This window comes from Syngnathus floridae, chromosome 10 (genome assembly GCF_059516105.1).
Source record: "Syngnathus floridae isolate MCC-2025c chromosome 10, RoL_Sflo_1.0, whole genome shotgun sequence".
Classification (NCBI taxonomy): Eukaryota; Metazoa; Chordata; class Actinopteri; order Syngnathiformes; family Syngnathidae; genus Syngnathus; species Syngnathus floridae.
Window position 1 is genome coordinate 7739153 of NC_142422.1, and position 12672 is coordinate 7751824.

Sequence of the window (12672 nt, forward strand, 5' to 3'; positions counted from 1 at the left end):
ATAATAAAAGCATGCCCTTTATTATACATATCTATCTATCTATCTATCTATCTATCTATCTATCTATCTATCTATCTATCTATCTATCTATCTATCTATCTATCTATCTATCTATCTATCTATCTATCTATCTATCTATCTATCTATCTATCTATCTATCTATATATCTATATATATATATATTATTTATTATTATGATTATGATTATTGCTATTTTTTGGAGAGGGATTTTAATTAACTGCAAGGAAATGTCAATCAAGCTTCTTTTTACATAACATTCCAGTTTTATCTAGCAGCTAGATTCTAGCTGAAGAAATGCATTTATTTTGAGAGACAGTGACCAATCAAAGCATATTCTCACAACTTTTTTAAGAAAAGTAACATTCTGTTTAAAAACATAATTATTACGTTTCTAAACAATTATGATTCTAATTTATTAGAACACAATAGAAAAGAATTTAACAAGAATGGTTTCATTAAGGACAATTACTACACATTGAGACAAGCCAAAAGTTACAATAACTGCAGTGCTGTATGTGAGCCGAAACTAGTGGTTGACATTAGGACCATAGCCAGTCGTCTGCTTGTGTGTCTGAAGACGATTTTACCCCTCTGTAGTTGCCTGCGAGTGTTCTGTTGTGTTTGTCCAGTTCAGTAAACAGCTGAATCTGCATCAGTGATGCTTGACCTATCTAAAGCTTGCTCAAATTCAAATTTTGGCTAGAAGGCAAAAAAGTTCTACATGTGACAGCTCCCAAAACTGACAAATTGAGAGGCGCACCAGAGAGTCAATGTGCCACAATAATGGAAATAGAAGGACGTGTATTATATGCACATTTTCCTCTGTTTGCTAAAGTAGAAGTGTCAGATGATAAATACCTGTCCACAGCAATAGCCACGAGACTGCACATTGATGCCACCACAGAGAGACAGATCATGGAATCAAAAACGTTGTCCATATGTCGGATGAAGTGCTCCTCCACCACCAGCTGTCTATTGTTGAGCAGGTAGATGACGACTGTTTCCCAGGCATTGGACACACTCACTAACATGTCCGCTACAGCCAAACTGCAAAACCATCACATTGATGATGAAATCACACGATGAAAGCCCTATTCATTAGAGTGACACATTCTCGTATAATAAATAAATTAATAAATAAATAAATTGCCCTTACCTGCAGACAAAGAAGTACATGGGCGAATGAAGGTTCTTATTCTTTATTATAGCTGTAATAACCAGGATGTTCTCTAATACGGAGATGATCCCCAGGGTCAAAAAGACCTACGAGAGAGCAAATTGGAGCATTTTGGTGTCAAAAACAAATTCACAAAGTGGATTTATGATTTATGACTACAGATGAGCTATTCCCCCCTCATATGTGACATCTTTATGGTTTCTTTTATTAGCCTTGTTAATGGAAAAGCAAATTGTGCAGTTCTGCTGCTATTCCTACGACTGAGCTTCAAATGTTTTTGAGTTGACAGATGCTGCTGACATGGCAGACAAAACAAACCAAATGACAATTTTATTTTCATTGTTATCAGTTATACTATGTGTTACGTAAGAATTTTTTGGGTGGAAACATAAAAATATCACATTACTAGATAGGCACTTACATACCTCCAGAGCAATGTGGACTTGCTCACATGCTACAGGTTTGATGGTCGTGTCTGGGAGGCTGGAGTTGGACGTGTATGGCACAGTAGAGTTGCCCATGAACATCTCCTCTTTGTAGGAGGACCCGAGAGACACGTTCATCCCTATAGGAGCTCTGGTCCAAATCACTGTCGCTCAAGTCAGGATGGCATTTTATTGTAGGCTGACAGAGACAGTACATGTCACAGTGTCATTTGGGGATATAATATGATCTCTGCTTTAGACTGAAGTAAGAGACAGGTGAGTGATTTTAAAGTACCAACTCATTTGCTGAGCTATTTGAGTAAACTACATTTGACTAAGTCAGTTTGTCCCTCCACGTTTTATTTGGCCCATGAATGCATGCTGCAAATTGGTTTTTACGCATAACTAGTTATGCATCATTCAAATGACAGCAATCAAATGTAATACAGTAATCTCTCGCTATATCACAGTTCACTTTTCACGGCCTCGCTGCTTCACAGATTTTTTTCACAGTATAGGAAATTACTGGCGTTAGAAGAAAAAGCCACAAGAGCGGAGACGGGCCGCAGCGGCACAGTCAGTTTCGAAGTGAAATACGGGCGAGTCACAACTATCCATCCTATGACAGTACGTACTTTGTATTGATGATTAGAATTATTATTTTACTGTAGGTATTTGTGAGAAAGAGTTTACTTCTCTGTTAAACTAAGGCTTGGGTCTGAAATCATGTTTTGTTCTTTGGTTTCAATGTAATAAATATAAATAAAAACTAAATAAAATAAAATGAAATAAAATAAATAAAAATATCAATTTAATGCAGCTTCAATGTGCTTTTTCTAACGACTTGTTAAAACTTGTCAACTCATTTGACACATTCCAATTAGTGTAACACACAAAAAAACAGTATTACGGTACAAATGAAACTTCCAGCTGCATTTAAAGAAACCTCCCTGGCTCCTCCACTGGTGCCAAAGCAATAACTACTGCCATTACACTAATAATATTTTTATAGCACAAACATTCACACTGTTCAAACTATTGCCGTTGCCCTTATCTGCATCTTTCATTACTGAAAAGAGAGAGTTAACACAATAAAACTAATAAACTTCGTGAACCAAATGTCAATCTAACCATGATCTTGAAACTATGCCATTTGCCAAACTGTGAAAAGACAGAACAGTGATGGCCCTTGTGATTATACATTTAGTATGTCGTTTAACGGTTAAAACCAGCCCCTTGTGAAGGAGAAAATGGAGATTCTAGTTAAAATGGTTACTAAGAAATGTTGATGTTCTAGTGAAAGTTAGAAGATAAAGATGTACAGATACACTTATCTCATCTTGATTGTTTCATTTGAGCTGAAACTTAGTGAGATGGTGAATTAAGACATTGTCTTAATGCCAGTGTCAGTGTCCAAAACCATTTAAATCTAGCAGTTATCAGTTAAGATAAAAAGCTTAACGGTGGTGTGTTACAGTAAAAGAGGGACTTTGTGTCCGCATTCTGTTTCTCATCAATGAGACACTTGGAACTTCCCTGTAGGCAAATTAACACTCTCTCAACTCATGACTTGTAAAGTAGATCCTGCAGAGTTTTTTAATGTGCCGTAGTACTTTCCAATGCAAAGAATTGTCAAAGTATTTTTCTTCATATATATAGAATTGTCTAAATTGTCCATGGGTGGTTATGTGAGCGAGAACCTTTGTCTGCACTGATTGTGGCCTTGCATTGACCCAGTCCAGGGTGTGTAACGTCATTGCCACTGTCAAGCAAGAAATCTCGAGTCTGTACATTTTCACATATACGCCATTGTTTAATGCAGGAATACCACTTGGGAATGTTTTGCTATAGGCAGCTGTTTCATATTGTGATGCATCCTGCCAGAATTGTTTATTGCTGGTCAGTTTTCAGGGAACATTCATTGTCTATACTAATGTTTTGAAAAATACAATTGATGTTTCGATATTCATAAACTGAGATGAAAATGTGCAATGCAATTGGAGGTTATTAGATTTTCTGCAACAACAGCTTAATTAGGGACAGCTCATTCCTTTGCAATTAGTACATTAGTCAAAGAATATTGATGAAAGAATTCTTAACAAAATAACATTGTTAAAAAAAATGGGGAATTTCAAACCTCAAAAGGAAACACAGCAATGTGACTTTTGAAATCAGTCACAGTTTGAGAATCGGCTCTTATTACTGGGAACTTACATAACTAAGTGCAACCTTGCCAGCCTATTAAGAAAATTCAAGGAGCCCCAACATTTTAGAGACCCTATTATTATTATTGTGTGTTCTCTTTAAAAACCTAGATAACTGCAAAAACCATACACTATTTGCTAGTCTATACACTAGTTAGCATTAACTGCCCCCATTTATTTATTTATTTATGAATTTACTGTTCAATCAAGTTGCTAAGTAGGACCGAGCTGATTTTCTTTTTTTTACAAACGAAGAAACATTGCTGGTGTTCCACCCACGGTCTTTGTTGATTGGAATGAAAGAAGCAAGCAATGCAGACAGATAGGTAGCCATTATGTGTGTGTGTGTATATTTATATATATATATATATATATATATATATATATATAAACTTTTTGGGCAGAAAACATATATATATACTTATATATATAATTTATCCTTCTAGATTAGTATGTACTGTAATTTGGATCATTATCCATGTTCAGTTCATGTTGTCATGTGTATTATGAGAAGCTCCTATATCAAAGTAAGTTTAAAGGCAAAAGAACGATCAACCTTGTTTTTTGCAGTTATTGAAATAATTTCTGAACAAATTGATAGAAAAAAATAGAATTATTATTATTATTGCATACCCCAAGTCTTTTAACCTACACACACAAAATCAAATTAATATCACACAAAATTGAGATCAGTTTTGACAAAATAATAGAAGTTATTCTGTTTAAAAGTACACTGATGAGTAAAGATGGACTCACCTCATGCAGGAGAAGTGACTCAAATCCTCTCTTTAATGGCTTAGTGCACTGACTGAATTGTTCCTCTGTTGACCATCAGACTAAAGGATTCGTGAGGATGAGGCTGCAATGCAGTGAGCGTTTCAGAGGGAAGGGCAGAGATAAGGTTGGCTTATTAAGCGGGATAGAGCTTGTGTGTTTGGTGTGTGTGTGATGTCATAGGTCATCTTTTTGACGGTGGACGGTAGTAGCTAGATGTAAACAACTGATTGTTTATTATATAGTGACGTGTGTAATGATACATTTGATTTTAATTATAGTACTCTCTCCATATTCAAGGGTAATTAAGTTTACTGACCGTCTAACAAAAAATCAATTATGGGTCTTGGGGGCAAAGGGGTCGTCAGACTCGACTGCACAGGAATATTTTATATATTCATTTAAAGCAATTTTCCTGAATTGTCTTGGGCAGTATGCATAAATGTAAAAAAGAAATATATCAATGACATCTGAGACTGTGATTTTTAAGCTGAAAACAAAACAAAACAGATGGAGTGTAACTGGGATGCATTTCACCTTCATACTTTGCTTTTTCATTTGTGCTTTTTGTAATCATTATTTTTGATAGTTAGAAGGGCCATCTTATTGACGTGGAGGAGAGAGAAAATGTTATCTAAAACACCGTTTCTATATCCAACTGCTCCCTATGTGTCTTGTGATTGGTTGGAATTAAAAGGAAGCCTTGTATTCAAAGAACATTTGTGTCAAAGTGGAAAATCCTTTGTTTCCAGCTGAGTTGAGGCATAACTTGGAAGAAATACTCCCATGACGTGTTGTCTATTTGCACACACATGACTGGAATTATCATGAACACACTATGACAAGGTTTTTCATTTCATAAGACATGCTTTCCGTTATAATTACCTGTATCTTTAAACAGATAAAATAACAACCAAATAACAGGTGATGTAACTATGTATCAATACAATATCTTGTTTGTGTGTTAAGCCATGTCAAAGCAGATTTTCGGTTATGACACGTTTTCTGAATCTGAACATATATTTGTTTATTCATTTTTTGCTCTTTCGGTCCTCCATACAGGGATAGACAATGTGACAACATCAGATAAAGAATCCCCACTTCCCATCTGTTTCATCTATTGTACATTAGCTTCAGAGTTTTCATCAAAGTGGCTCTCTTGTTTTCATCCGGCGTTTGTGGAAGTCACAGGGCACACAATCTTTGAGAAAACGGAACTAGTAATTTTGAGAAATCCAATTCTGGTCTGAGAAATGTTGGAGAAACGAAAGAGAAACAGTCTTGACTTAGGTTATACTGCTGCCCAGAGGCCGTATTTAAAGCAGGACGTTGCGATAAAACAACACATAAACGCCCAAAGAGCTCCTGGGAAACACATGTCTAATAATTGTAATTTACTGGGAAAGTATTCTTTTTATTCATTATTTTGAGTCTACATCTTGCATTTGAAGAGATGCAAGTTGGCATTCAAAGGGAGAACTACGTTACCCATGATACACAGCGGGTTGTGCTACAGTACTCCTGCGCCGTGCATTCTCATCTCGACAGAAATGTGGTCCATGACCGCCACAGTGCCTGAGCAGGTTGACATGGCGTTCAGGATTGAAGATTAGTGCCATTCGGGCCCTCCAACGCGTAACATAAATCGTAAGTGAGCTCTGCTCCTTTTTAAAATCGCGATTTTACCCAGAAGTGTACATGTTGACATCTTCGCTCCATCGCCAATTAGCGGCTAGCTATGTGCTAACCAAAAGCCAAATCTCAAAGTTGGCAGCACTTTGAGATTTGGCATTGAAAATAAACCTCCAAGTGAGAGGCTCTGCAACAAGAACGAACGACGCCTAAACATAGCAGTTTTGTACCGAGTATGTTTTAATTTAGAAGTTAAAGGAGCCTTTCACTTGTCCTCCAAATACGAGCTGACCAATGTCAACTCCTGGTGAATGTTAAGTTAGCCAACAGTGTTGTGATTTCCGGTTGGAAGCTGTGCCATAACATGTTACGACATGGAAACTCTGCGTATTCAAAGATAGATGTACAGTATTTGCAACTGGAGGACTTCTTCTTAGTTTGGGTAGCTGACGGATAACGGAATGGAATGGGTGCATGCTGCTTCCTCAAACAGTCCGCCACATTTTTTTAATCCCAGTCAAAGTTCACTCAATGACTTTTGTTCCTGGTTGTGCGTGTATCAAATCGTCCTTTCATAATAATGTCGTATAACCAGTGAGACATACAACTTAACTTTTGGCATGGTTTAGAACTTACCCGTTTTGACATTGTGTTTTATGACACACATACAAGTTAGTTTGTTTCAAAACGTCCTACAGAATATATTACTATCCTGTGTAACACGTTTCATATATTTTTTAACGCAATCGTCTAAGGAAATTTGGCTTGTTAAAGTTAAATAGTAAATTTTAAGAGTGGCTGAGCTCCCAGGTTTGGAGATAAGACGTTCTATCTTTGGTGTCAGCTTAAACATTCTCCAAAATATTCTTTCTTTTGTATGATTAGTTTCACAGCCATTGAGGCTCAAAAATTGAAGTAAACAAATCTTCACCAAACCCAAATTCCAAAAAACTGACTACTATCGGGTTCAACCTTATTTTTTGTAAAAGATAAAATACTTGTTAAAATCATTGAGAATAAAATGGGAGGGTGTTTTGCCTCATTTTGGCCATTTTTAGTTCCACATTTCCAAGCCGATTTAGAATCATAGCAGGGCAATTCAAAAAGATTTCGTCGAATTCTATTTCTACAGAGTTCAACGTAATCGTTACATGATCAAATCAAGATTCAATATGGCATTGACTGGCTCCCCCCCCCCCCTTTTTTTTTTACGATTACAAGTATTGTTTCAACACATCATTAACATCTCTGAAAACACATCCGACTCTTAAGCAATATTCAAGAAATAAGACGAGCAAAAAAAATATGCTAACTCGACCATATGTATATTTTAAATTAGAACTTTTCCTTTCTGTGGATGCGTCCCTCTATTTTCCCCCTCATCAGGGTGGTGGGTGAGCTGAAACCTATCATCGCTGCCTTTGGGCAAGTAGGATACATCTTGAACTCGTTGCAAGCTATTTGCAATTTCGCCTCATTGCTTGATACAAAATTGGTGTGTTCTGCTAAAGTGTGATACCAAGGCCGAATTGCAACATCTTTTAAAAGGGCAAAAGCCAAACAGAATTTAACTTTAATTGTGCAATTTTCCTCTTCTTTCATAGTGTGCTGGTGAAGGTGGCATCCATAAAAAAGGGAGAAAGATGATGATAATGCCGCACATCATCACTCGTGGCACACTGCGAAGGGCGGCAGCACTGCGTCAATTGCTGCCGTGCGTAGCTGTCCATGACTCGCCACATTCATCGTGCAGGTGCGTCTTCCGCCTGCCCCCTCCGCACCCTGCAGGCTGGCATTGGTTCTCGACATCATCCAGCTTGGCGGCCCATCAGCCCAAACATCAACCACCAGGGGGAGAAACGTCCACTTCTTCATCTCAGACATCAGATCAGCAAGACAAAGATGGACCCGGTGTTGAAGAGGTAGACCCTTTGCAGGACAAGTCCATTGGCCTTGTTCAGAGATTCAAGAAGACCTTCAAACAGTACGGGAAGGTGATGATCCCGGTGCATCTCCTCACGTCTTCATTTTGGTTTGGGACCTTCTACTATGCTGCTATGAAGTAAGTGATTTCATGGCACTTGCATGGAAGAGTTTACAATTTGCAGACACATGGAGGAAAAAAGCATATCAAGCGTGTTACAATAAATGTAAATACATTTGAAGCCATGATTGGAGACGTGGCCAATTTGTCAGAGCTCTGCTCTCTGATCATCATCAAAAACTGGACATCAATGCCACTTTGCTGTAGTTACACATTCAATAAAATTGTATGGTAGCTCTCGGTTTACAATAAAATTAATTTGCTGCTGTTGATGATTTTTAAGGTGCAAAATATGCTTTTAGGTTGTTGAATGTTGTTTTAAAAAAATATTTTGGATTTTTGTGATTTAATTACAGAAGAAAAGCAATATACTTGATGGGGATTTCAATTTCTGTACCTATGATTTTGTCTTGGTTTATATTCTTTTACTATATTACGGCAGGTTTGACTATTTTGGTCACTATTATTTTATCTCGACTAGAAAAGCCACCACCAAAACCACCACCTGATGGAAATCCGATTTACTGTGTTATATTTTGATGAACTTCGCTTGTCCACCAGAAATGTCTATCCAACGGGGAAGGTGGCATCACTCTTATTCAGTTTCTTTGAATAAAGAGTTGAGAAATTCAGTCACTGAAAAACACTCAATAGATGAGCTCAGGATAGTTAATTAACCAAATGTCAAAAGACTTGGATACTTAGAGTTTATATAAAAGGTCTCCATACCCCTATTCAAATGCCAGGGTTATGTGATGATGTACAAATGAAAAATGTTTTCCACCATTATTGTGACCTATAACCTTTGCAAGTCAATTGAAAAAAATACAAGAGAAAATAATGGATAATGTGGTTTCACAATTTTACACACCCTTTCATGGCTGTGTTCAACATTACCAAGCTACATCCTAATTAATCGTAACTGCCTCTGAATAACCTCGCATAAAGTTCATTCACGTAAGACGCAGAAAGATTCCATTTCATCAAAGCAATCATCTCGTTGGACGGCATCGTACGGGAGATGGGTACAAAGGAATTGCCAAGGCCATAAGCGCGGAACGCAGTGAAGACAATCATTGATAATTGGACACAAGAGTGAGTGACATTACCAAGAACATTGGTGAAAATAAGCAAAGGAAGGCTGGCAGCAACAATGAAGTTTCCGAAATAGTGTACATCTGATAACAATTGCCTAGCTTCTTCATAAGTCTTGGCTATGGGTTGAGGTGGCAAGAAAAAAAAACTTCAAGAATATATTTTTGCATCACAATGGCCCAAATTGCCAGAAGATTAAGATTTGGTAATGGCCCAGTCAGAGTCCAGACCTGAACACAACCTAGATCATCTTTATTTCCCCTTTAAGATTTTGTTGTTTCAATTTTTTTAGTTGTCCAGATGTGTAGGTTTTGGGCAGATGATTGACAAGGGAATGTTCCTTTCCAAATGAGTATAATTGTGTATGATAATTATGAAAACAACTGTGTAGAAACTTTGTTTTACCCATAAGTCTAAATCATTACATGTTTTTCATTACCTTTCTCCAGAGGTGTGAATGTAGTACAATTCTTGGAGATGATCAATGTGCCAGAAACTCTTGTTGGACTATTGAGAGACTCATCTAGTGGTTATGCTCTGACTGCTTACGCCATGTACAAGGTAATTTACGTTCGTTTGTGCATTCATTCACTGATCATTTTTTATACACGAAAACACACCTACTTATCACACTTTGGATTGGAGAAATTGTCTGTTGATCAAATCGGCTAATTTCGCTAACACCGATGTGTATAGTTAGTTGCACGCTTTTTCAGACTTGGTTCACGCGACAGACGTTTGCGCGTGTAACTTTCTGCTAGTTATAAACCCCACAATGGGTTTGAATTTCAGCACACATGGTAGACCAAAAAGCACAAAGTACATTACATTTGGGAATTTAAATAACACAAGCTGTTATTTAAATGTTGACATTAGGAATGATGCATTTTGGGGTTCACATCAGCAGTTATGCGTGGAGTTAGTTAACTAGCTATCCCTTCACCTAACAAAATGTTTACTCTGATGATTCATTTTTCACAACACTCCAGATACCCAACTGCTGTAGACAAGTCATTAAAAAGTGAACCGTCCCTAATTTGTCACGTAGCTTTCAAAGCTAATGGGATGCTGCCTGAGTGGGCGGTGTATTGTTTATCTGCTGACTAGTCTGTGTCTGTCCTCTTCCAGATTGCCACTCCTGCCAGATACGCAGTGACTCTGGGGGGCACGTCTCTGTCTGTTCAATACCTCCGAAAGCACGGCTACTTATCCACACCGCCGCCAGTCAAAGAGTACATCCAGGACAAGATGGAGGAAACAAAGGAGAGGTTTTCAGAGAAAATGGAAGAAACAAAAGAACTCCTCTCAGAGAAAATGGAAGAGACTAAGGACAAGCTGTCTGAGAAGCTACAAGAAACCAAAGACCGAGTATCTGAGGGGAAAGCATTTTTTAGGAAGAAAAATGATTAGAAAGCATTGCAGGTGGTGCCTCAATAAATGATCTAATTAAGGTCTGAAATAATCTGTAATTTGGAGCTAGACTGGGGGGAGATGAGCAAGATGCATTTGTTCTGAAAATGTCTTTGTCGTCTACGTATTAGTCACATTCATGAACAGTACGGTGTTAATTGTAGACCAAGCAGCAGCTTGGCAAACCCCTGGCACGCCTTCCTTCAAGCACCCCAACCCCTCAACCTCCTCGGGTAATTACAGCAGCTCAAGCGATCAGCGCTTTAACTTTTTGTAATGCATCAAGCGTTAATAAAGGAATGACACAGAAAAAGCCTTCTGATTGTTGTCAAGCTTAAACTTGATGCCTGTTACAGCTGCATGTACAAGATCCTCAAAGCCTGTCTCGAGGCTCAATGTGCCCCTGTATCATTTTTTTTTAATGTACATACTGAGAAAAATGCATTTTCTATGTAATAATATGACATTGACCCCTTAGCCAATACTGTACGACGAGTGAGACTAATAATAAATGAAACTAACAATTAAAACCCACGCATCACGTTAATACATTATTTTGTTTTACTCATTCAGTTATGTTCTATATAAATGCATGAACAGCAATGCTTTTATCGTTGTTCTGAGGAGCGGCTCAGAGCAAGTCGGTTTAAATGCAAATAAGATACCTAATATCCCACACAAGATGTACGTCTCCCTTTTACGGTCAACATGTTTGTAGTTTTTTAGCTGAGGTAGCGTTTACTTGCGCTGCAAACGTTTTGATTGAGAAAAAGATGTTAGCAGCAGAAGACTTGTCCATACATACATAAGGCGTAACAAATCCCCTCACAATATTTATGAACAGATCTTCTCCGAAGTAAGCTAATGCTAGCGTTAGCGAGAAGCTAACGAATGCATTTCACACATTATTGTATTCCCAAGAATAAAACAGCACATTTGATGCAATTCATCTCAAAATACACCCACAAGAAGTAAAACATAGAGCGCACAGCTCCAAAGTCAGCAGAAAGACTGATGCTAATGTCTTGTAAACAAGCACTGCAGTCAAGCTACGCAGTAAGCTAATACTAGCACTAGTGAGAAGCTAACGAATGCATTTTACACATTATTGTGTTCCCCAAGAATAAAACAGCACCTTCAATGCAATTCATCTGATACAACTACTCAAAATACACCCACTAGAAGTAAAAACATAGAGCACTAAGCCCCCAAAACAGCAGGAAGACTGATGCTAATGCTATCAAAACGAGTGCATCATAGACACGCAATAATATGAACGTGAAATACAGTTTGTATTTTTGTGTCATCTCAAGCTTACCGTGTCCATCGTGTCCATAGATTGGAGGAACCGAACCATCAGCGAAAGAAAGTCTTTCAGCGAGTCTTTCTCTATACTGGCAAACCTTTCTGAAACACTCGTCCTTGAAGAAGCAAGACTTTGCCCACAGACGTGGGAACACTGCTTGAAAAATGAAATTCGACCGGGCGCTTTTTTGAGGTTCTGATGCTGGAGGACGGTGCAATAAGTTGTGTAGCTTGATGCATCCAACAACAGAACATTTTGATCTTTCCACTTCGGCATCCTTGAGTTGTTTGGACTACAAAAGTCTCTCTGAGTAATAAAGATGGCTGATTGGCGAAACAGTTGGCCACACCCATTACCTTGTTTGGTAGTCCCGCCCCAAAGGATGTGACGTAATATATATCAGTACGTCATAGAAAACGGGAGCAAACCGAACGAAGTAAAAAATAGCCCACAAACAGAAAATAAAAGTATCTCTGCAACACCTGGCGAGGTGGATTACAGTTTTCTACAATCTTGGAGACTCCAAATGCACAATAAAATGAATATAAAAGCAAAAAAGAGGATTGTTCATGATAGTCTATATA

The 12672-nt window shown here is 37.9% G+C and overlaps 2 protein-coding genes across 10 annotated transcripts in view; one reads left to right on the top strand and one right to left on the bottom strand.

The window, feature by feature from the left end:
• The window catches only part of mc5ra (melanocortin 5a receptor), an 18825-nt gene extending 6397 nt beyond the window's left edge, over positions 1-12428 (bottom strand). For 2 of the 9 annotated variants that reach the window (XM_088386348.1, XM_088386341.1), the window contains exons 1-5: positions 12101-12426; positions 4584-4686; positions 1624-1822; positions 1178-1284; positions 880-1068 (exon numbers count right to left, since the gene is read on the bottom strand). In XM_088386348.1, the coding sequence (XP_088242474.1) occupies positions 880-1068; positions 1178-1284; positions 1624-1761 (434 nt within the window). In that variant the 5' untranslated portion in view covers positions 1762-1822; positions 4584-4686; positions 12101-12426. Of the gene's footprint in view, positions 1-879; positions 1069-1177; positions 1285-1623; positions 1823-4583; positions 4687-6089; positions 6423-6463; positions 12061-12100 lie in introns of those variants that run through there. The other 7 variants (XM_088386347.1, XM_088386349.1, XM_088386346.1 and 4 more) reach the window with 6 other exon arrangements.
• Positions 6091-11312, top strand: mims1a (mitochondrial inner membrane scaffold 1a). Its single transcript, XM_088386354.1, has 4 exons — positions 6091-6248; positions 7838-8295; positions 9822-9933; positions 10501-11312. Exons 2-4 carry the CDS (start codon positions 7877-7879, stop codon positions 10780-10782), a joined length of 813 nt encoding a protein of 270 aa, XP_088242480.1. The 5' UTR covers positions 6091-6248; positions 7838-7876; the 3' UTR covers positions 10783-11312.
• Positions 12429-12672: the final 244 nt, after the last annotated feature.